Source organism: Danio rerio, chromosome 4, assembly GCF_049306965.1.
Source record: "Danio rerio strain Tuebingen ecotype United States chromosome 4, GRCz12tu, whole genome shotgun sequence".
Classification (NCBI taxonomy): domain Eukaryota; kingdom Metazoa; phylum Chordata; class Actinopteri; order Cypriniformes; family Danionidae; genus Danio; species Danio rerio.
This window is the reverse complement of record NC_133179.1, coordinates 18,885,966-18,909,205: the sequence shown is the minus strand read 5'-3', so window position 1 is coordinate 18,909,205 and position 23,240 is coordinate 18,885,966. Positions and strand designations below refer to the sequence as shown.

Below are 23,240 nucleotides of genomic sequence, written 5' to 3'. Positions count from 1 at the left end.
GCAAAAAAAAAAAAAAAAATTATTGAATATAAAGTGTGCAGTCAATGAAAAAGTCAAGCTTTGTTTTTATCACGCATTTTCTTTTGTGCTTAATCATTAAAAATGATTCATAGCTATGTTAAAACGTACAACACATCTACATCTCGCAATCAGGGCAGATTTGTTGGCGTGTTGCGCGGAAGTTTCTCTGGCATCATCAGCCGCTGCTTTCACTTCCATTTACTTCAGCAGCAGCAACAGCAGCGTATCTGAGAGCAGTTCAGCAAACTTCAGCTGCTCTTCAGATATGCAAGATGAGAGGATACTTGCTTGGAGTTATTGTATTTTTAAAATACTGCATTTGCGATGATGTGGTGGATTTTGGAGAAGATATCAAGGACTTTGTAGTTGGTACCAGTAAGTTGTTTGTTCTTACTGAGAATCGGCTGTATCAGATGAGACACGATCTTTCTGAAGAGAAGAAGAAGAAGGACATCAATAACAGCACTCATCCAATCAACATTCTGGTGCCTTTTGACAACAACGGCACCCTGATAACATGTGGGACTTATGAACATGGATACTGCGAAGTTCTTGATATAAATGACATTACAAACAGTATTTACTTTGAAAGTAAATTATTTATGGGACCGAAAGAGACTGAGAAATCTATAGCGTTTATTGCGAGTACAAGCAGCAGTAGATACCTTTTGGTTGGGAAAAAGCTCGACCAATCAACATCTCAAAGTCCCGTTGTTACATTGCGAAACACTGTACAGACTCAATTTGGTGGTATATTCTCTTATTCTGAGGAAGGATCAGATCCTGCCATTCAGACCACTGCAAGAGATGTGGAGTTTGTGGATGGATTTCAGAGAGCTTCATCTTTAGATTTGTACTTATTTCTCAACACAAAGACTGACTCTGAGTGGAAAGTTCATGTTCTGAGGATGGACGGCTCTAAAAGTAAAAAGAGTGAAATCTTTAGATCTCTTAAGTCTGCAGTGATAAAGTGCTGCAGTGATAAAGCTCGTCCAGTGCTGGTCTCCTCCGCTGTTATTCCCTCAGAGAAGACTGTTATTTGGGCAGGAGTGTTCAGTGCACAGGATCAGCAGGACCCGGAGAACACCGCGCTGGCTCTCTACGACATCAGCCGCATTCAAGGCAGAGTCAAAGAGTTCTGCACTCAGGGAGAAAAGACATGCAGTTCTGAGGTTGGAAACAATCAGCATAAACAATGCTTTTTAAATTATTTGTATGTCCATTTTACATACTTTTACCTAGAATAAAACTAATATTTTTCTTATTAGAACTAATGTTTAGAACTAATATTCTTCTACAGAATAGACATGCGGTTCTGAGGTTGGAAGCAGTCAAACAATGTTTTCAAATCATTTGTATGCACATTTCACGCATTTACATAGTATAAAACAAAAATTTAGCTACTATCAAGATAACTGCATTTTTAAAATTATTGAGTTGGTTTGTAGTGTGTGAAATGCATCCATTAATTTATTTATTTTCTTTTCGGCTTTGTCAATTTATTAATCTGGGGTCGCCAAAGCAAAATGAACCGCCAACTTATCCAGCACATGTTTTACACAGCTGATGCTTTTGCAGCTGCAACCTATCACTGGGAAACACCCATACACTCTCATTTACACACTACAGACAGTTTAGCCCACCCAGTTCATCTATAGTGTAGGCTATGTTTTTGGACTTGTGGGGGTAATCGGAGCACTCGGTGGAAACCCACGTGAACATGGGGAGAACATGCAAACTCCACACACAGAAATGCCAACTGACCCTGTCGTGGCTTAAACCAGCGACCTTCTTGCTGTGAGGCGACATCACTACCAACTGTCACCCTGAAATTCATTTAGCTAAGATTAATTACATTCTATGATTAGTTGGCTGATTTGTGTTTCAGAGTGATCTTCAGCCGCTCTCTGTGGTGTTCAAGTCCAGCTCAATGTCATCAGTAGCTGCAGTTAGAAATGGATCCTGGATTGTGCTGTTCATGGGAAACAGTGATGGTCAACTGATAAAGGTCTGCTTCACCTCTCTATCGTTATTATTTTCTCACCAGCCTCAGTGAGATGTCGAAATTCCTGCTTATTATTTAGGCCTATAACTAACTGTAGCTCTGCATTGAATGTACAAAATCTATTATTAAAGAACAATTTATTGCGTTTACTGTGTTTGTTTTCTGCAGCTGGTCTTGGATGAGAATTACACACCAAGCTGTCCAACAGTGCTGTATAAATCAGATGATGAACGAGCAGTGTTTCCCAGAATGCACTTTGACCCTGTAGATTCCAAATACATCTACATCGCTCTGAGGAAACAGGTGACATAAATTTTGTATACACAAAAGTTGCAGAAAAATTATCTACTGAGTTAAGCTTTGTAGTACAAGACTAAATTCCTTGCTGTTGTGCTTGAAACATCATTCCTAATTAAATTTGGTAATTTTTTTTATTGTAGATAAGAAGAGTGTCTGTGGTTCGCTGTGCTAAATACAACACTCTAAAGGACTGCAGATCGGCTCTTGATCCTCTCTGTGGTTGGTGTGTGAACACACAGAGGTCAGTCAGCCAGTCTGTAACACATTTTATCTGCTCTAGGATGCATTTGCACTTATATACTGCTGGAAAAAAATAAAGGGAATACTTGAGTTACATTGTGTTGTACATAAAGTGTTCCCTTTTTTTCAGCAGTTTATATCTTGTCATTTATCACCAATATACAGTAGACATGATATGGTGCGTGTGAAAGTTTCTGTAAGTGCTGTTGCTGTTTTTATCTAGATGTTCCACACATGATGAATGCTCAAATTCCTCATGGGTGTCCATTCCAAAAGACTCTCTTCAGACAGAGCTGCTTTCATTTCAAGTGGCACAGAAACCTTCTACACAGGTTGACATTATTATCTTTGCTTATTATCAGATAGAAAACATTTACTTTTTTTAAATTTATTCATATATTGCCCTTTCCTCCTCAGATTACTCTCCATCTTGCTTTGAGTCTGGAGAGTACAGGAAATCCTGCCTTCTCATGTGTCTTCAGCAGTGGAAGTGTGAACCTTTGTAACGGGTCTGATCTGACTGCAGTTTTTCCAAATTGCTCCTGTACTTTTTCTAATCAGCTACCAAATACTGGAGGTCAGTGCTACATCAAATAATCTGTATATATGATATTATAGTGAGCATTTATGTTGTCAAGTTATTATTTTTGTAATCATGAACCTACTTAAAAAATCTGTTTTTATTTATATAAAGTGTCTGCTACTGTTACTGTTGAGGATCAGAAGATCACAAAGATGCTGATTCTGACAAACTGCTCCAGTATCACAGATAATTCACCAAATGTTTCTTATACACAGTAAGAAAATGAAATGTACTGCTTAATATTAACAGAGATTTGTGTATATTTATGTATTAACACTTGTTGTGTGCATTTTCACAGGTGTGTGCAGTGTATCTCATCTGGATGTCACTGGTCTTCTTCATCTAAGCGCTGTGGTTGGACACAAGGAAGGGAACCACAGTTAAACATTCAGGTTAGGCAATGCGTTTCATTCAATCCAATGCTTTATTTTGTGCTGTGACGACCCCAGGACTTCAGTATGGATGTGGCAGATCCTGATTGGGTGCCTGGTTGTCACCAATTGGCTCAAACCATATAAAAGGGTTTTGAGTGCTAGCTTCTGGAGGACGGTGTGGCTACGGGCCGTCTTCGTGTTAAGATCATCTCTTCATTTCTGCAACCTTATGGTTTTGTTTAGCATTATTTATTTGTGTAGTTAAAGTAGTTATTTTCTTTATTTTTCCCCTAGACGTTTGTTTGTTGATTTGTTGTTCTATTTAGTTTTATGTATAATAAATAAGTTGCATATACATTCTTTTGTTGTCCGAACTCTTTTATGTTGCGACTCAAATGAGGGGGTCGTAACAGTGCAGATTGGGAACTAGATTGGAATTAAATCTGTTAGCAGTAAAACCACTATTGATACAGAAATTTCATTGCACTAACTAAAGAAAACTTGGAAAGTAAATGAACAGACTCTTTTTTTCTACTTTTTAGGATGCATGTAAGGATCTACTCTCTGAGTACAAAGTAAGTTTCATTATGAATATTTAAGGCCAGCTTCACTTAATAAGAATGCTATTTTTTTAGTATGTTTTAAAAATTAAGGTAACTTTATGAGAATTTGACATTTGTTACACTTTTAAGAACAATTTTCTAATATAAAGCAATTGCTTTTAATATTATTAGCAAATGATTTGTCACGATCATCATTATAAATGCTTATGTATGTATGTGTATTTAATTTTCTAAAATATTTACAAGAACTACATGCTATTGTGTTTTGTAGGAGCCAGAGATTCTCTCTTTAGAGCCCCACAAAGTTTCTTTTAATGGCAGAAACAATGTTTTACTAAGAGGAAGGAACCTGGACTCTGTCACCAAAATCCGTATTCAGGGGGATCTGGGCTGTATTGCTAAAGAGTGAGACTGTGTGTCTGTGTTCAGTGATGTACTGAAAATGAATCTGTGTAGACTCAGACCTTATAAATGTGCATGAATGTTTTCCTCCAGATCTCCAGTGTTTGATCCCTCCAGTGACACTTTAGTGTTCAACATTCCTCCCAGTGAATCTAAAGGAACAGTGAAAATGTGTGTTGTTACTCCTGACAACCGCTGTCATGGCAACAGCATCATCACTTACAGTTCCCAGCCCAGATGCACAGGAGTACAGCCTAGAAACAGCTGGAGAAGGTAAGACCATTTCTTCGATCACCTTCTACGTCACATCTGTGCCTTAACATTACATATATTTAAATTGGGGGATCTAATAGCATACAGTCCATTTTAATCAACAAATTTACAAGAATGATGTTTATATAGAAAATGTCAGATTTGTAAATTAATGGTCTACACATATATGCAAGACAGCACAGAATGAAAGCAGAAGTAAAAGTCATTGGTCATTTTCTCCAAGCAACCTGCTCTATGAAAGCTAGTTTGTAACTTTTAACAGTTTAACTTCCATGTCTCTATGGGTTTGCATATGCTAGACCAGGGATTCCCAAACTTTTTTATTCCTGGACCCACCTAGGCAAGTACTTCAATCTCAAGACCCTTCATAATATTTTAATATGGAAAAATGGGTAAAAAAATGTATTCATTCAAAGCAGTCAAAAATATATGGTGTACGGCTTCTTGGATTTTGCAATTTGATATGCACAAAATGAGGCTTGAAGTGCTTTTTGTGGGATGCTGGCTGTAACTGATCATTTTTTGTTGAAAAAGATACTCTTCTTTTTTTAGAAGAATATGATCAACCTTTGATCAAGCCCCGTCACATTGCAGTAAATTCCACTGCTAGTGTATAGTCATAAGAAACTAAATAGCTTTTTGATCGACTACTAGAAGCTGGGAAAACGTCAGATAAATATGCCAATGCAATTAACGTTATTGCTGAATAGATCTAATATTTACACATTTGCTGGAGGAAGGAATGATGGGGGTAGTTACATTACTATTACGATTTTCCATAACATCTATGCCCATCCATAACATTAGCTGACATTAAAACTAACAGATAGCACTATAGCTATTTATTGATTAGCAATCTGTCAACGTTGGGATCTAAAAAATATGGGACAACAAATAGCTTCAAATGATAGAATACATAGCAAACATTAGAAAATATTGACAATAAAATAAAAGGTTTAGCCTATTAAAATCAATGGCCTATACAGAAATGAAATAAAGCTATAAAATCTATTTCACTTTTAATTTTATTTGCATATTGATTAAAGTTACTATAGTTATTTAGTGAAGAGCAGCTATAGTGAATCTCTCATTGTGTTTTGTTTGATAACAGAGGTGTTAATGTAAGAATGCACAGATCTACAATGAAGCATTCGACTACTTTAGTAACTGTTTGTGCTCATTTAAGAGAAAATGAGTAGTGTTTAAAATAAAACACGCAGGACAGAGCAAAAAAACCCAGAAAAAAAAGCTGTTATACGACAGTCCCTTACTGAGAGCTCCGCTCAGCGTGAGGGCTCAAACAGAGCAGTGCTGGTAATGTCGAGCGAAAAAAAAAGAAAAAGACAACTGTGAAACATAACAAGATTTGTCTTTTTATAAAAAACACACTTTAGATTTTTTTTGGGTAAGAGGTTTTTGAGTTATTGCTGTCAATCGTACTGGTTTTGATTTACCGCAATGTAAATATAGCTGCAGCTATGTGACGTTGCACGACCCACCTTTGTTCACTGTGCGACCCACTAGTGGGTCGAGACCCACAGTTTGAAAACCCCTGTGCTAGACCCACATACATAAAAACTGGGAGGTGGGAAGTATTAAAAATGTGAGTGCTAGTCTTTGATAATTTTATATATATATATATATATATATATATATATATATATCATTGACAGAAGTTCTTTGTAATATCTCTTCATTCAGCGGTGGAAGGAAGATTCATGTTCAGGGGACCAATATGGAATATGTGGAGTCAGTTATTGTTCAACCTTCTAATATATTCCTGAAAAGCCAGTATGATGCAAGCTCAAGGGTAAGACATGAGTTTATTTCTTCTATAGGAACACACAGCACTTCATCTGACAAACAAAGTCTGCTAAAGCAGCTCACGCATGTAGTATATGCAGTGTCATTTGGCACAGTTTATCATTATGTAATGTAAATGTAAAATGTAATGTGTATTTATATAGCGCATTTATTGTGTATGGCCATACACCCAAAGCGCTTTACAATCATGAGGGGGGGTCTCTCCACACCACCACCAGAGTGCGGCATCCACTTGGATGATGCGACGGCTGCCACAGGACAACGGCGCCAGTGCGCTCACCACACACACCAGCTATTGGTGGAGTGGAGGGACAGTGATAGAGCCAATTCGGTGGAGAGGGGATGATTGGGAGGCCATGATCGTAAGGGCCGATAGAGGGACTTTGGATAGGACACCGGGGTTACACCCCTGCTCTTTCACGAGAAGTGCCTTGGGATTTTTAATGACCACAGAGAGTCAGGACCTCGGTTTAACGTCTCATCCGAAAGACGGCGCCCGCTAACAGTATAGTGTCCCCTTCACTTTTACTGGGGCATTAGGACTCACACAGACCACAGGTTGAGCGCCCCCTGCTGGCCTCACTAACACCACTTCCAACAGCAACCTAGTGTTCCCTAGTGGTCTCCCATCCAGGTACTGACCAGGCTCAGCCCTGCTTAGCTTCAGTGAGTAACCGGTCTTGGGCTGCAGGGTGACATGGCTGTGGCCGTTAATTTTAAAAGAATCGTTAAATGGAATTACTTTAAAAAGTTCCTTTACTTTAGCATCTCACTGATCTCCAAACAGTTTTGATGACTAGAATATTTGAAAACAGTGTTATTTGAGTGATTAGTTGTTTTTTTTTTTAGATAAAGGAACTAGTTGATTGCCAGTTACCACCCATATCATGAAAATGTTCAGCTTATCTGTTGAAGTGTTAAGATATTCTTACTTTAAGATATGCTTATCTTTCTATTAATTGTCAAATGTCACATTTTATTATCTCTCAGGATATGTGTATTGTCTATTTCAGGATATGTGGTTTTATTCTCATCGTATTGAAGGCAGTGATCACTTTACCTTGTCACTGATGGTTGGAAACTCCACTGAAGCCTGTGATCATGATTTCTCCTATGAGCCTGATCCAGTATTCACTGGATTCACTACATTACAGGTGGCTAATGATCTACAGGTGAACATTCAGGTGAGTTTCATACAATATCAATGTATAGTAATAAAATCTCTCTGTAAACATTACTCATATGAGCAGTGAGTTTTTCTGCACGTCACCATGTGAATCTCTTAACCTTTACACATTCCCACATTCTCTCTTTCTCAGAAAAAGGCAGATAAGTTGAATTTAAATATAAGTGAGGTGAAGGTGGCGGGTTTACATGGAGATAAAGGGTATCAGTGTGTTGTGGAGAGGATTGAATCCAATGCTGTTATCTGTAAGATTAAAGCAGGTCCAGGAGCATTGGATTCACTCAATGTGAGTGTAAAGATTTCTCTATGCAAAATAATTTTTAATTAATTAAATAATTGATCAGTAATAATTGCATATTTTAAATAAAACATTCTCTTTTCATGTGATATTTTTCAGATAAGCATTGGTCATTTTTATGTTAAACAAACCTTTGAGTCTCCAAGTGGTATGAAGTATTTTTCCATCCTTGTCGTGTTGATTGTGATCATTATTCTGGGTGCTGTTGGTAAGTGGATTTCAGATTTATGTTGCATATTTTAACATTAGTCCCACATGGATTAATACTGTGTGTTTGTGCTCATCCATGAAGTTGGAGTCATTGTTCATCGAAAGAGCCAGAAACAAATGAGTAAGAAAATGAACGATCAACTGGAACTGATGGAAAGCAACATCAGAAGGGACATAAGGCAAGGTCAGTCATCTTTAAAACTGGTCTTAATAGTGTGGTATTTGCACAGGTAGCCATCACTATTTGTATTTCTCAAAAAGTTTGTCAAAGATTTACATTGAAAGATTGTCTAACAAGTAACAATGGGGTCGAGAATTCATTCAATCATCTTCCTTGGGCTTAGTCCCTTTATTCATCAGGGGTCACCACAGCAGAATGAACTGCCTACTTATCCAGCATATGTTTTACGGAGCGGATTCCAACTGCAACACAGTACTGGGAAACATCCATACATTCTCATTCACACACACACACAAACATTATGGCCAATTTAGTTTATTCAATTCACCTATAGTGCATGTGGACTGGGGGGAAACCGGAGCAGCTGGAGGAAACCCACGCCAACATGGACAGAACATGCAAACTCCACACCGAAATGCCTACTGACCCAGCTGGGACTCGAATGAGTGACTTTCTTGCTGTGAGGTGACAGTGCTAACCACTGAGCCCCAGGGGTCGAGAATATCATAGAGTTGTGTTGTGTGTGATGGTACTCGATGCTCCTTGGTGAATCTCCTCAGACTTGTCTAGCCTTGGTGAATGGAGACTGGTCAAAGTTTGGGCAAATTACATTACCTGTAAATTGTCAGAATTCAGCTGTGTGTAAATTGCCGGTATGAGCACATAAAAGTACAGAATGCATGAGTCGGATTCATACTCAGACATACCTTTTGATATGCAAAAGTGTTCTGTCTACATGTCTTCATCTGCGTTGTTCACAATACTATCACAATAACAATTTTATTCACATATCACAATTTGATCAACTTTCTAAGAGCAATGTGCTTTCCAACAAGTAAACAGAAAGGAAACAATTATCAACAAACAGGTTAAGAAGAACAGTTACACCTCCTAACAGCCAAAATGCCCTTGAGAACTAAAAAGTCTTAAATTTAGACTCAAAGATGATGATTAAAGGTGCTTGTCTTATTGGCAGTGGTAAGGCTTTCCAAAGCCTGGGGGTCTCAATACAATAAGCTCAATCTCCTCTACATTTAAATCTTGATCTGTTGATACACAACAGATCCTGATTAGAGAACCGAAGGGATCGAGTAGCTTGGTTCAAAAACGGTTTAATAATTTGACTAAGCCAAAAAGAAAATGAATGAATGAATGAACAAACGAACGAACGAACAAACAAATGAACGAACGAACGGCAGGCAGGCAGGCAGGCATGCAATGGATGAATTGCATGAATGAAAAAGTTGTAACCAAAAATGAAACCATCAACAAAAAGACAGACTCTCATTGTGTTTAACAAAAAACAAGAGCAGCCATTGAGAATTGAGAAGTTATTTCTTTAATGATGCCAGAATTGTCCAGTGATTTAAAATGGATGTGTGAGTGGTGCTTTTCTTGATCACATTTGTAATGCCCTTGCATGCATGAACAGCAGTGTTTTTGAATTTACCAGTAAAGCTGTTATAGAATTTAATATAGAAATATTTATTGGTATTACTGTGTGAAAGGGGTGGTTGTTGACAGTCACCCCACCATTACTCAACAAATTGATAGGTCCTCTGGCAGGTCACTCCTGCACCACTGCACCGAGCAGCTGTAGGGAGCAGCTGTTTTCAGCAGCAAGAAAGACCTCTTTTTTTCCTCTCGGGTTTTGCCTTCAATGTTGCACTGTTCATAGTGTGGGAAGAAAAGAGGCCTGCTCAGCTTAAACAAACTTTAATAAACATAAAGAGTCCTCTACTATTGTTGCTGCTCTTTGTCTTTTTGGAAGTCTTCTGTGGGACTCGAGACAGGCGTGTTGCACAGGTGTCTCTCATTATCCAGCATTCCCACATCATCCAACTTCCCTCAACCATTTTTACTCTACTCAAACAACACTGACATTTGTAAGGTGTTGTCTACTACAGTGGTTCAGTAAAGAAATGTTATCAGCCTCTGTTAAGTGTGTTGACACTTTCCCTTTTCGTTTCGATCTGGACATTATGTATGGAGGACCTATAAAACTCGGCCAGGTTTTTGAAGCTGCACTGAAACTGCAATTTCATATAGATGCACTCCTGCGCAGACTTGCTATTGACACATTCTGTATATTACCCAGCAGGCACACAACATTGTAAGACATTAATATTAGGTTAGATTTAGATCATGACGTCAATGTCTAGCCAGAGTCTGAGGACAACCTTATGTTTACATTTGTTAACAACATCAAATTACATTGATATTTGGTTGATTTTATGTTGTGTAGGAAAGTGACCATAGTGGTGATGTCCACACAACCTCAAGTTGTAACATGATTAGACGTTGCTAATTGGTTGATTTTAGGTTGGACATTGACGTCAGCCTGACGTTGGGTTTTGATGCTTGCATTTTGAATGCAATTTGCTCATTTAAGGGAGCTGTTTTGGTCCCTTAAATTTGTTAAGAGGAAATGGTTACTAAGGACTTTGTAGCAACGGTTAAGGGAACACTTAGATCATTAAGAGGGGAATACTTAATGCCAGCCTTAAATTCCTTTAGTTGAGCCTTGTAAGTTGAGTTTTGCTAACTATAGCCTTAACCTTCAAACTAAAGGATTTCTTAGCTTAAGGCCTATCATGCCATGGCCATGATCTTTATCAGCACTTTTTTTTTGTTTTGAAATTTGAATAGTCTCTTTTGGTTAGAAAGATATGGTTTGCAATAAAAACAAATACTTTTGATAATGTTCAGCCTTACAACACTATCAACTAGAGAAAATGTAAAAGCTAGGAGAGTGAGAAAAAGGAAACTCATAGGAAAAAGGAAAGAGAGGGAAAGGAAAAAAATATTCCTTATTGAATCTCCTATCTTATCTTCCCTTGGTGATTGGAGACCAAATGTCAGGTATCCCCCAAATTTGGGCATCCAGCAGTAACCCCAATAGTCCTTCAAGCTCTTACTTGTGGCAGTGTATAGCTGCAGGCTTTGGCATCCAGTGAATGATTGCGACTACTCTGTCTCCTGGTAGATGACAATCATCCCTCTGTGATCCAGCTGACACGGCAAACTCATCTGTCTATCCTAGCAAGTCATAACAGCTACACTAAAATGAGCAACTGTGGACAACAGCTGGTTTTATTCTCTTCCAAACTTTTCTCTCTAGCATTTTGATCCCCTTCAACATTTCATGCTCTTTTTTTCTTCCTATCGAGTTTTGAGAGAAAAAAAACAAAACTGTAGTCTTTCCAAACATACTGCTACTTGGTCCTAAACAAATTTAGATGCCCTCAAATGCAATGCAATATAATTGTACTGAATTGTACAATATGATTGTAAGATGGCTCACCCAACAAGTACTCAGCAGTACACTGCTCCGTCCTGTGGGATAATTGTTCCTCATTGTGGCGGAAATGAGCTTGAATGAAATTCCCCCTTTTGAGCATTTAGACTACTCCTTTGTTTTGTCATCTGAGACAAATTTGGAAAATCCTAAAAGAAGTCCTAGGCTAAAATCTGTGATCTTTGATCGTTGGTTTGACATGTTCAGTGACAGCCGCTTAGTGCCCGTTAAGATCAGATTTTTTCTCAGATGAAGTTCTAGCAGTGTAAAAAAGATTTCAGACATTTTACTGAAGTGTGACAACAGCTGCAATGTGCATCAATCCAAAAAGAGAATAGGAGCAGCAAATTTGATTTGATTAGAATTTAAATGACCGCTGGAAATGTCAAAACAGTTTTTTTCCTCCTGGTTTAATTATTGTGACTCGCTGTGTGCAAAATTGGCGCTACAGATTTACATTTCAGTCATTTCAGAACGCGAGAGAAAGTGTCACGGTGGATGATGTCAAACTCCGGAGGCGTTTTCTTTCATGTTTGGCGCATCTTCATTGTCGTTCAATCTGACTTTATGACACCTTAGATCTTACAGTGTGACATGGGAGCCATGTTTGTGCAGTCTGACATGCTACAATCGTTCAGGATGAAAAAAATTGCACAGTGTGAGCTGGCCGTAACACAAGTGCAACAAGCATCCGTTAGCAGTATTGATTTTTCTCGTCTTTCTTGATATTGCAATCCCCCTTAGCACCAAGGGCTCTTTTAAACATATGTCTCTTTCATCCTATTGCTTTGGCATTAATAAAAAGTTTTTAGTGTATTAAACAACAAAACTACAAAAGGAAAGAGGCAGCTGCCACCTTATTGAAGTACTGCACCATGGAACTTGTGACCTACATTTCTCATAGGCCTTAGTCAAGTTTGTGGCATAATCAATTCTTGACAAGAATTGAAATGAGGCCATAGTGTATAGAAGTAGATATCATTAGAATTGCACTGTTGTTTGTGTACAACATACTGATTGTTCAGTTGGTGGAAAAACTTTCATTGGCTATAAACGTAAGACAGCTATGTGATGTGGACTTCATACTCTTGCAACTGTGGCATATTTAATTGTTTATGTTTGTTTTGACAGGCTTTGTTGACTTGCAAACAGAAAAATCGGACTTAATTGATAACGTTGGAGCCATACCTTTCCTGGATTATAAACACTTTGCGTCAAGAATCTTCTTTCCAGAGGTTGAAGAGTTTTATTTATTTAAGTTTACTATTTGATGTTTATCGACTATTATAGACTTTTTAGGCATTTATTCTAAATTATAGATGTTTTTTCTTATATTCTTATATTCTTTAGGCTGGTACTCTAACAGCAGTCATGATTAGAGATATTGGGGAGGTAAGAATCTTACCATGCTTTCACAGACGAGGCTTCAATGCTGTTTCAAATGAAAGTATCTTGCACTCATTGGTCTTTAAATATATCAGGGTTTTGTTTTGTTTCAAAATGGACGCCAGTTGTGCTTTTTGTTTTTTGTAAGCCACATTTATAAAAAAAAAAAGTAATTTAAATATTGAACTTAAGTATAAACCATGTCTGTGAAACCATGCTTAAAGTTTTAACTCTATTACTGTCTTTTCTTGTGGCCAGGACTCTGAGCAAACAACTGTCGATGAGAAATGCCTGGCTTTTGCAGAGCTGATCAGAGATAAGCAGTTTCTCAGTTGTTTTGTGCATGCATTAGAGGAACAGAAAAACTTCAGCATTAAAGACAAGTGAGTTAAAAACAACTTGTTGTAGATGTTTTAAATACATTCTTACCTCTGTGTGATGGTTGGGGCTATTTTGATCGGTCTAGCTGTCAACAGAGATAATGTCTGTGTGTTTTCTATTCTGAAAATGTTGACCACACTGAAACATCAATGTGCTTAGTTTGTTTTTAAGTTAAAAAATACCTAATTGCCGTAATAGTTTTGCTTGAACTCTTGCCTGAGCAGCGTTTAAAAATTTAACTAAAATTGTTCATGCACATAATTGCAATATACATCAGCATGATTGATTTCATTCAATCTATTGAGATTCAGATTCAGTTCAAGTGCTTTATTTGCCTGGTGTTAGGCTGAATCTCCATTTATGCCAATAATATTGGAGTCTACCTCTTAACTAGATTTTGTAAAGATGATTAATTGTCTGATTACCAAAACTAGTTAGCAGCAAGTTTTGTCTGATATCCCAAATCAGTCACACTGTATTTTGTCTTGAACCTAATATAATGGAAACCAGATGATAATACGTTTGTTGAATAATCTTATTTGTGTCTGACCAGTGCAATTCCAAAAATGTTATTTTATCAATCCGCTTTAGAAGAACATATTATAAAACCTTGAAACAGAGACAGTCCCTCCTATCTCTTAAGACAAATATTCCATGAAACTCCACAAAGATTACACTATAGCAAGCGTTAAAAAAAGTAACAGAATGAAAGAAATCTAAAGTAAAAAGCATACGTTTATTTAGATTTTTAAGCAGTAACTTGTATAGAATATATTATCAAATGATAAAAAGTAAATAAAACTATTACACTTAGGGATTCAATGATAAGGGAATTAAATAATTTATTGATAATTGAATAAAATACAGAAAATTAAGAGTACAGTACATCATTGGGTCTAAATTACAAATTTTATTACAAATAAATAAAATATTATATATTTATATATATATTTGTTATTTGTAATAAAATTTGTAATTTTACACACAAATTTCATGCCTTCTTTGATATCATGCTGAATAAATTTGGCCTTATTTTTGGTCACAAAAGTGAAGAATCATAGGGAGAATTGCATTATATTTCACAAATCTCACTAATAACAATTTAAAATTTACATTTTCTAGAAGTGCAAGCAGGAAGTACATAAACTACCCTGGTCATGTGACATTTTAATTTATAAATGTTTATAAAGCATGAATTTCTTGCCCAAAGCCAAAAACAACAGTTCCCCTTCAGATCGCGAACTCCAATGCCATGTCAGTATAACACTTTGGGGAATCACTAGAGCACCAGCTACTGCCGATGAATTGGGTGAGCGCAGCTCCCACAGGTTTCAATCGTCTTAGACTTAGCTGACCTGCATCATCACTCAGGCTAGAGCACCCTCTAAGGGGCATGCCTTGCCCTGAAGTGGAATCTATTCGCTGTGTGGTGCGCTTCTCTTTGAGAAGAACCCTGGACATGCCAGGTCAGTGTTATGCTATTCTTCCTTCAGGATAAGCGAGAGCGGAGGCTATCACCCTCCACACTGAAGATTTTAAGTTGCTATCATCACCGCTCACCATGATGTGGCGGATGGCAGCACGCTGAGAAAGCACCACCTCATCATCTTTCACAGTGGTTCAAGATGGTTATATCCATCTTATGCTCTCTTGGAATCTTTCTGTAGCCTCAGCGGTCTGCTGCAAGGTTTATTCGAGCCTCTTGACTCAGTATCTTTAAGATTTCTGTCCATGAAGACAGCTGCTGGTCACGTTGACATCAGTCAAGAGGGTAGAGGCATTTTTGCTCAGCGAATTGTGCCAGAAATTCGGGCCGGTCTACTCTCAGGTAATCTTGAGATCCTGGCCCAGCTATGTGCCCACTGGAAGGCTGCAAGGCGTGGCGAAGTCCTGCTACAGTGGTTTTTCTTACACACTTTTCCAAGGTGTTGTACCGACACAGCATTGGAGTTCCTGGTCTGAAGGGGAGCATCCCAGTTAAAACCCACATTCCCCAAAGGAGGGAACGGATATGCTGTCTCCCTGTGTCTTTTTTGGAGAACACAAGTTACATTCATAACCAGGATGTTTCAGAGCTTCCAGTTATAAGAAATCAGAAATTGTGTCCAGTAGATTTAAACAGGTTAAGATAATCGAGCATTTCCCAAAAGCTTTGTTAGCCAACTATGGTCACAAGTTGTGCTGTTATCAGCAAAACTCTATGAATCAGTGTTTCCTGAATCCACAGTTCCAACGAATGCTGACAAACAAACTTGTGTTTTTAAATCTGTGGTTAGAAGCTTAGTTTCTCTCTTACTGTCTCTAAATGTGACATATGGACTTAAAAACATCACACACTTGCAAAATAAGCAAATCAACATACAGTACAATATTTACTTTATGTTCTTTTCCTTCCATGCATACTGTATATAATTTTAACTATACGTCTTCTAGTTTTTTTAGTCCTTGACAAGTGTATGTCAAATTGTGTGTCAGGCGAGGTCTCATTGTTCAGGAAATGCAACAGTGGTTAGTTTCTAGGTTTGCGTTTTAAAAATAAATAGATCTAATTCACTCGCTGGTTTTATCTGACCTTTAGTCTGCTCATCTTTTTTGTTCTTTTTTGTTTGTGTTTTTTCCCTTCTCTCTCAGATGCACTGTGGCATCTCTATTGACTCTGGCTCTCCACGGAGACCTGCTTTATCTCACAGAAATAATGGAGGATCTTCTGCAGAGTCTGATGGACCAATCCAGCAATGCAAATCCCAAACTTCTCCTGCGCCGCACAGAGTCCATAGTGGAGAAGCTCCTGACCAATTGGATGTCCATCTGTCTTTACGGCTTCCTCAGGGTCTGTTCATTCACTTACAGTATAAACTGCAGGTTCTTTTTCACTTTGCTCTTGTGTGCTTGCAAAATTATTGACATCTTGTGTGTGTTTTCTGTCTAGGAATCAGTAGGACAACCGTTGTTCCTGCTGGTTTCAGCTTTGACTCAGCAGATCTCTAAAGGCCCGGTGGATTCGGTGACAGAAAAGGCTCTTTATACACTCAGCGAAGATTGGCTTCTCTGCCAAGCGCAGGACTTTGAGCCCCTGGTCAGTATTTCCTCTTTTATGCAAATGAGGAAGTGTTTGTGAAGTTAATTCTGGAAAGTACAAATTTCAGAAGTTCAGAATTTGAAAACCACATTCATGTTTTAAGATTTCCCATTTTAAATAAAAAAATATCTAATTTTCCTGGTGTGGTTTGCCACAAAAGGTAGCATTTTGTTTGTGCAAAAATACAGGAAAAATAGCTTTAGTAGGAAATATTTTTCACAATTTACAGTGAGAGGATTGTGTTCTTTTTTAAATATATTAACAAGCATTTATTTTTTTGTGAAAGCAAAGCTAAATTACTCTGGTGTTCAGGGTCCTGCGATGCTTCCCATATTATTTTAAATTTGCAGATTTTTTGCATTAAGTACTTTTTATTGCTGTTAAGTAATTGTTATTGATTATATGTTATTGGTTTTTTTTTGTTAAAAAAAACACAGTCATGCAGCTTTTTATTTGGTTGTAAATGTTCGTCATTATTAAAAATCAGAAGAGCAGCATTTATTTGAAATGTAGTATAATTTCTCAATAAGTCTTAATTTCATTATTTTATAGATCATTAACTTGAACAGCAGTGTACATTTGCACTTCTGTCAATTATACATATTGCCTATTAATCAGAACTATTCATTTTTATATTATTTTGACATTCCCAGATCTGAAGAATCTACATTTTATAGCCATAACCTTATATTTTTTCATTTAAAAACTGATCAGCAACAGTATTATTGTGTGTATCTTTTTTTTATTAATTTCAACGACTGAGGAATACTCAGAAATTTCAAAAACTTTAACTTTTGCTTTTTTAAGGATGAAAAAAAATGTCTGTCTGTCTAAAAGGGTTATCCTTATGTGCATTTAGCCAATCAGATTCTCATCTTCTATTCAGGATTTTGTACCATTGCGCATTGCACATCATGATTTTGCCAAGTACGATGGTATCCTGGATTAACTTTTATGTTGATTCTGGAACATCATTTTTGTTCGAAAATGTAGTCCATACCTACAGTATTCTCTACCCCTAAACCCAACCATAGCTGTAAATTATTCCCAAAATCAGAGGGGAATAACATTTGAAAAACAATCATGTATAAGTGCATAAACCTAACCCTAAGCCTAAATTAACATAAATGGTAAATGTAACTTTTAATTCTGATTAGCTGATTTTAATGCTGTTCATGGATCAACATAGATCCAGGAACATGTCCCACTTGGTGAAATCAGATTGGCGATTGTTGTTCTCGCTTTTAACAGGACTAATTTTGTAAGCAGAAAAACAGAAAGATTTACTATTGAGAAAATGGTTAAAGATTGTCTACATGAGGTTAGATATCATTTAAAGAACAGTAGTGGTGGATGCTATTTCGTAATTTTGTCTGTTAAGCACACTGATTTGTTTCAAAACTATTTCTAAATTCAGTTCTAATTTTCAGCAAACTAATAAATGAACAATAAATAATGTGTGCTCAAAAAACTGAGTTATATCCAAACAAACTTACTCTCCCTATGCTCCTTATGGTGTGCATATGTCTCTAAAACTCAACAGGTGGACAAATCTAAAAAAATAAATATATAAAAATGCATAAAACAAATTCTACTGATAACAATAACATTAAACAAATGTAAAATGCCATAAATAAACTGACTACAACAAAGCTGGATTCCAACAAAGCTCCTCAAGGTGAAGAAAGTTTGAGAGGAAGTTGTGTTTTTTATATTTATGTAGACAGTGAATTTACTTTACTTTTGAATCCTTAAATTTATCTTATATAAATATATTTGTGTATTGTTGTACATCCCTGGGTGTGTATTAAGCAATGTTTATGCCCTTTTTAGACTCACATATGCGTATAACTAACTAATTAGGAAACCCTTCGTTATTGACTTTGGACCAGCTTGAATATAGTTGGTCAATGGCGCAGTTTTTTTCAGTCATCTTAATATAGCAACACATCAACAATGAGCTTTAACACAACTCCTTTTCACACCAGCATGCTTACAAAGTGGTGCAGATGCATTTGCTATTAAAACAACATGGTGCAAAATGTGATTATGAAACCAGCGCTGGGCTAAAACAAAAAAAAAAAACTTGAGCCGGGTGTATGATAGGGCCCCTTAAAGTGTTAATGACACCTAAAGTTACTTCATAAAAATTTGCCTGAACAATGTGACAGTGTGTAAATTTGTTTTTTAAAGTGGTTATATCTCTTAAAAATAATTAAAGAATTAGCAAAGCTACTATTCCATTACTAAAGCTAGACTTTAAAATGCTGCCCACATTAACTGCCCATGAGCTTCTGCTTTGTCTGTTACCTTTACCTCCGTCCTTCAACCACAGAAAACTTTTTCTAACTTCCTTCCGTGTGTTTCTCAAAACTTCTTGCACAAGGAATTATGTGTTGCTTTCTTACATGTAGGTACACTGTTGCTCTTTCAGTCAAAAGCCATTAAGACTTTTATTACAGCTTTAATTTGGTTCCTCTTGTTTTCTCTTTCTGGTTTTTTTCCTGACCTGCTGTGTCATACTGATCCATTTATGTCTAGCTGGTCTTTCTTTTTGCTTAAAAGCACTTGTGCGAAAGAGGAAAGGTTAATGACAGTATTTGGAGTCATGTGTTCAATCCATCTTCCTCCCAGAAATTACCAGAAGCAATTCATGGTCAGACTGGTGTGATGTTGTACTTCTGTATTTTGTGTTCTGCAGAGGAAATCAGCTTGCACAAGCCTTCCTCTAACCAGACCGGACTGTACCTGTTTTGACAAGCAAATAACTGCCACAAAAAACACAGATTTGTGGCAGAAGACAATCTAACTTATCTAATAATATTGAATTATGCCACATTACAACTGAGATTATAATAAAAAGGGAGAATATTATCAGTGAACAAAATTAAGTTGACTTAATAAGTAGGGCCAGGCAGAAATTTGTAAAAGAAATCTGCGACTTCTGCAAAATGATTTTGAAAACTAAAAACTTAACACATGAAATAAAAAATAATACCAACTTTAATTTAAGGTTTACAATACAAATCTAATTATATTTACTTGTTTGGTAAAAAAGTAAGTCATATAGTCATATAAAATATCTACTGTACTAAAAGACAAAGTTTTACTTCACAAACTATTTTACATAAATCATATAAACATTTACATTTTATTCAATAATATTAGTGAAATTAGTATTTAAAACTGAATAAATATCTATTTACACACATTTACATAATATTTACATAATCGTGGAATAACAAATCTGTAAAACTCCGGATTTGAGCTTGTGCAGATTGATTCTTATCAACAGGTCTGCACCAAGAGAGAGACACTGAGTAAACTAGGTTTTATTTTACTGATGGTGCTTTATTTTTGTTGTTGTTTTGTGGATTTGAACATGTAGGTTATGGAAGATTCTGGTGGTTGCTGACATTATTAACAAAACATCCAATGTAATTTTCTTTAAAATAATCTAAACAAAAATTTAATTAAGTTGATTTTAATATCAATATCTTAAGCCCAGCTCATACTCAAAAAAAATAACTCAATTTAATTTTTTATGTACAACTCTCATAAAATGTGGGTTGTACATTTCAAAGTCTCTTAGTTGTATTTGAAGTTATCCTAAATTAACTACAAGGAATCATCTTTGAATATTTTTTGAGTGTATAAAGTCGATTGAGACTGATCTCAGAACTCATTTTAGGACAGTTATTGATCACAGAGCAAAGCAACAAACTGCATTTTCTTTCATTAAGCTGCCAACACCCAAAGCATGGGTGCTTCTGCAAGGTGGTAATCTCAAAACTCAAAGCGTTACATGAAAATCTTCTAAATCTTTAAACTAAAATGAAGATTAAACTTTAACAAGTCTTTCCAATAAGTTTAAACACCTAAGATTACTTTGATTGTCAACATTTCCCGAGAACTACAAATCCCCTTACCAGGTAGTTGGACCAACACAATTCTTTTATGATGTCCCAACACAAAATGCTTAAGTTAACTTAATGGTTTAATTATTTAAGTAGACTAAACATAAAACAAATAAACTGGCCAAAGAAATTACAAGAATTGTGATGTTTTAGCTTATTTTAAACAGGTAGCCAGCAAACAATTTTGTGTTAAATAAATGTCTAACTTGGGCTGTCAGTGAAAATCTGATAGACATCTAAGAATAGTCCAAAACTAGACTAGTCGTCAAGTAGACAGACTTTATATGTGTAGTCATTTATTTCTGTTTATTTGAGGACTAGTCTAGCTTTGGCCTATTCTTAGGAGTCTACTAGATCTACACTGACAGCCCAAATTTAGCCTTGTTTAAGCCAAGATGATGTCTATTATGTTTAAACATCTATTAGACATCTGTTAGACATCTTTTAAAAACAAAAAATGCTTGCTTGCTTGCTTCTATTATCCTAGGCTAAAATCTGTAGTTTTTGATCAGTGGTTTGACATCTTCAATGACAGCAGATTAATGGCAGTTGCGATCAGATTTTTCCTCTTATTAAATTCCGGAAGTGTCAGACACTTTCAGATGCTTTCTGTTCTTACTACTTTTAACTTCATGTACGAGACTGTCAAACCAAGAACTAATTGTAGTGCACAAGAACCTGATGATACAATTGTTGCAACAACATGTTTGCTGAGAGGTCCTATTTTGGAATGTGGGTTACTGAGAGTGTGATGGATGGATGATGTTGAGCTGACGAGTCTTTTATAGTGTGCTCATGTTTGGCTCTTCTTGGGTGTTGTACAGACTGACATTATGAAAACAGATCTTATCTGACAATCTATTGCATACGATTATTAAAAAAATCACACTATGTAAGTTTGAATTTTCAACATTCATCCATCCTTGAATGCATTGTGAAAAAAGCAAAAAAAATACTAGTTTACATGTTTTATTCTAAGCTATTAGGATGCTTGTTCTCTAAAGTGTTTCCTTCTCTATTCCTGCTCATTAAAAGAAGAACCGTTTTATAAATAATTGTACTTGTCACATTTATAATTGCGAATACATCTCAAGTCATTAAATGAATTTCTCCACCTGTAGAAACTGAAGGTGGTGTTTGCCGTGGGCACTGGAGAAGAGATCAGCGAATCCTTAGAGGTCATCGCACTGACCTGCGACACAATTCAGCAAGTCAAGGAGAAAATCTTACAGACATTTCAGCGCAAGTTTGGTTTCCGCTACACACAGCAGATCAGGGATATAGAAATCGGTTAGCAGTTCCCTCTTCATCCTAATATTTCATAATACGTCTTTAAGTTTGAAAGACTTACAAGAGCTAATTCCTGTTTGGTGCCTCTGTTTGCTTTTGCAATTACAGAATATGAGAAGGAAGGAAAGTTTGTCATGCTACAGGAAGTTGATGACACCTCAGAAATTCGAGGGCACGTTACCATGTTAAACACTCTGAAACATTATCAGGTGAGTCCATGACAACAAAACATGGTGTAAACATGACCATGTTTGAGACTTTTCAGTGAGACAGCTGTTAAAAAAGGCAAAAAAAATAAAAAAAAATAACACATACTTGTATTAAAGGCCGTGACTTTGTGTTTTCAAATGTCTAAAGCGCATAGAAACATAATCGTTGCTTTATTTTTAACAGATTTAGGTTAAATTATTTTTGTCTACTACTGTAGATGCAATGATGAAGTTTCATTGACTGAAGTAAAATATAAGAAACTAAATCAAAGAATAAAGTGGACAGATATATGACCTGCTCAGTGTTTATTCTCACAGTAAAACTCATGAAGTGCTTTGAAATGTGCATTTGTTTTCTATGTTTGACGTAATCTTAACTGAAAATGTAGGGAGAAAGAGACAAAAAGTAGCTCCTCCCTCCTTAAAAAACAGCCAATAGTGTTTTGTTTTATCATAGCTCTGCCAATGGGAGTGGTTGAGCTCAAGCGCATCAAACGAAAAGTATCTTAAAGGGGGCAGGATGAAGATTTGATGAGAAAATGTAATGTAAATGTAATGCTAATGTAATCGTTGATCGATTTAGGCAGAAGTGACTAACTGCAAGCTTTACTGTACATGTTTATATTTGTTTTATGTCATCTAAACCCGAATTTTGTCACTGTTTTGGAGCACACTAGCTAATAGATATCCTTAAAACTAACAGACTGAAACTAACATCTAAAAAGATATTTTAAATTCACAGGACCTTTAAGGTTCACGTTAGGTATTCTAGAATTGCGGGTCTATTTTGTGTCACTAAGATAAACCTTCTACTATTTTGAAAAGACAAAAAGATAAAACTGTTTTAAATAACAACACAAATTATATCTTAAAAAATAATGTTGTATGTGTATTTAGGGATATTTTATCCTCAAAATACTAACTTAAAAACTGAATATGTCAACTTTTGACATGGTCAAAAACTTTCTTTTAGAATTTTACCAAGACAAGAATGGGTGTTGTTCAGTAGCTTTAAAACAGCTTTGATGTAAGGTTTTGATCCACTTCAAACGGTGACTCCTGAATTTTACATTCAGCCTCAATTTTATGAAATAATTAAGTCAGATTTTTTATTTTATGTGTTTACTAAGTTAAATACTGTAAACATTTGCATGAAACATTTATTTTTTTATATTATTTGTAATTTTAGGTCATTTTTTTATCTGTTCTTACATTCTGAT

The 23,240-nt window shown here is 36.2% G+C and overlaps 1 protein-coding gene across 1 annotated transcript in view; it reads left to right on the top strand.

Annotated features, from left to right (window-relative positions):
- The first annotated feature begins 211 nt into the window (after positions 1 to 211).
- Positions 212 to 23,240, top strand: part of plxnc1 (plexin C1) — a 34,983-nt gene continuing 11,954 nt past the window's right edge. Inside the window, exons 1-23 of the mRNA XM_021475249.3 lie at positions 212 to 1,193; positions 1,910 to 2,029; positions 2,195 to 2,329; positions 2,467 to 2,567; positions 2,790 to 2,898; positions 2,984 to 3,143; positions 3,261 to 3,363; positions 3,448 to 3,541; positions 4,066 to 4,098; positions 4,358 to 4,491; positions 4,582 to 4,761; positions 6,463 to 6,571; positions 7,599 to 7,769; positions 7,905 to 8,057; positions 8,169 to 8,277; positions 8,362 to 8,463; positions 12,890 to 12,993; positions 13,109 to 13,150; positions 13,403 to 13,527; positions 16,157 to 16,355; positions 16,455 to 16,601; positions 21,643 to 21,811; positions 21,920 to 22,020. Coding sequence (XP_021330924.1) covers positions 294 to 1,193; positions 1,910 to 2,029; positions 2,195 to 2,329; positions 2,467 to 2,567; positions 2,790 to 2,898; positions 2,984 to 3,143; positions 3,261 to 3,363; positions 3,448 to 3,541; positions 4,066 to 4,098; positions 4,358 to 4,491; positions 4,582 to 4,761; positions 6,463 to 6,571; positions 7,599 to 7,769; positions 7,905 to 8,057; positions 8,169 to 8,277; positions 8,362 to 8,463; positions 12,890 to 12,993; positions 13,109 to 13,150; positions 13,403 to 13,527; positions 16,157 to 16,355; positions 16,455 to 16,601; positions 21,643 to 21,811; positions 21,920 to 22,020 — 3,600 coding nt within the window. The 5' untranslated portion in view covers positions 212 to 293. The remainder of the gene's footprint in view (positions 1,194 to 1,909; positions 2,030 to 2,194; positions 2,330 to 2,466; positions 2,568 to 2,789; positions 2,899 to 2,983; positions 3,144 to 3,260; positions 3,364 to 3,447; positions 3,542 to 4,065; positions 4,099 to 4,357; positions 4,492 to 4,581; positions 4,762 to 6,462; positions 6,572 to 7,598; positions 7,770 to 7,904; positions 8,058 to 8,168; positions 8,278 to 8,361; positions 8,464 to 12,889; positions 12,994 to 13,108; positions 13,151 to 13,402; positions 13,528 to 16,156; positions 16,356 to 16,454; positions 16,602 to 21,642; positions 21,812 to 21,919; positions 22,021 to 23,240) is intronic.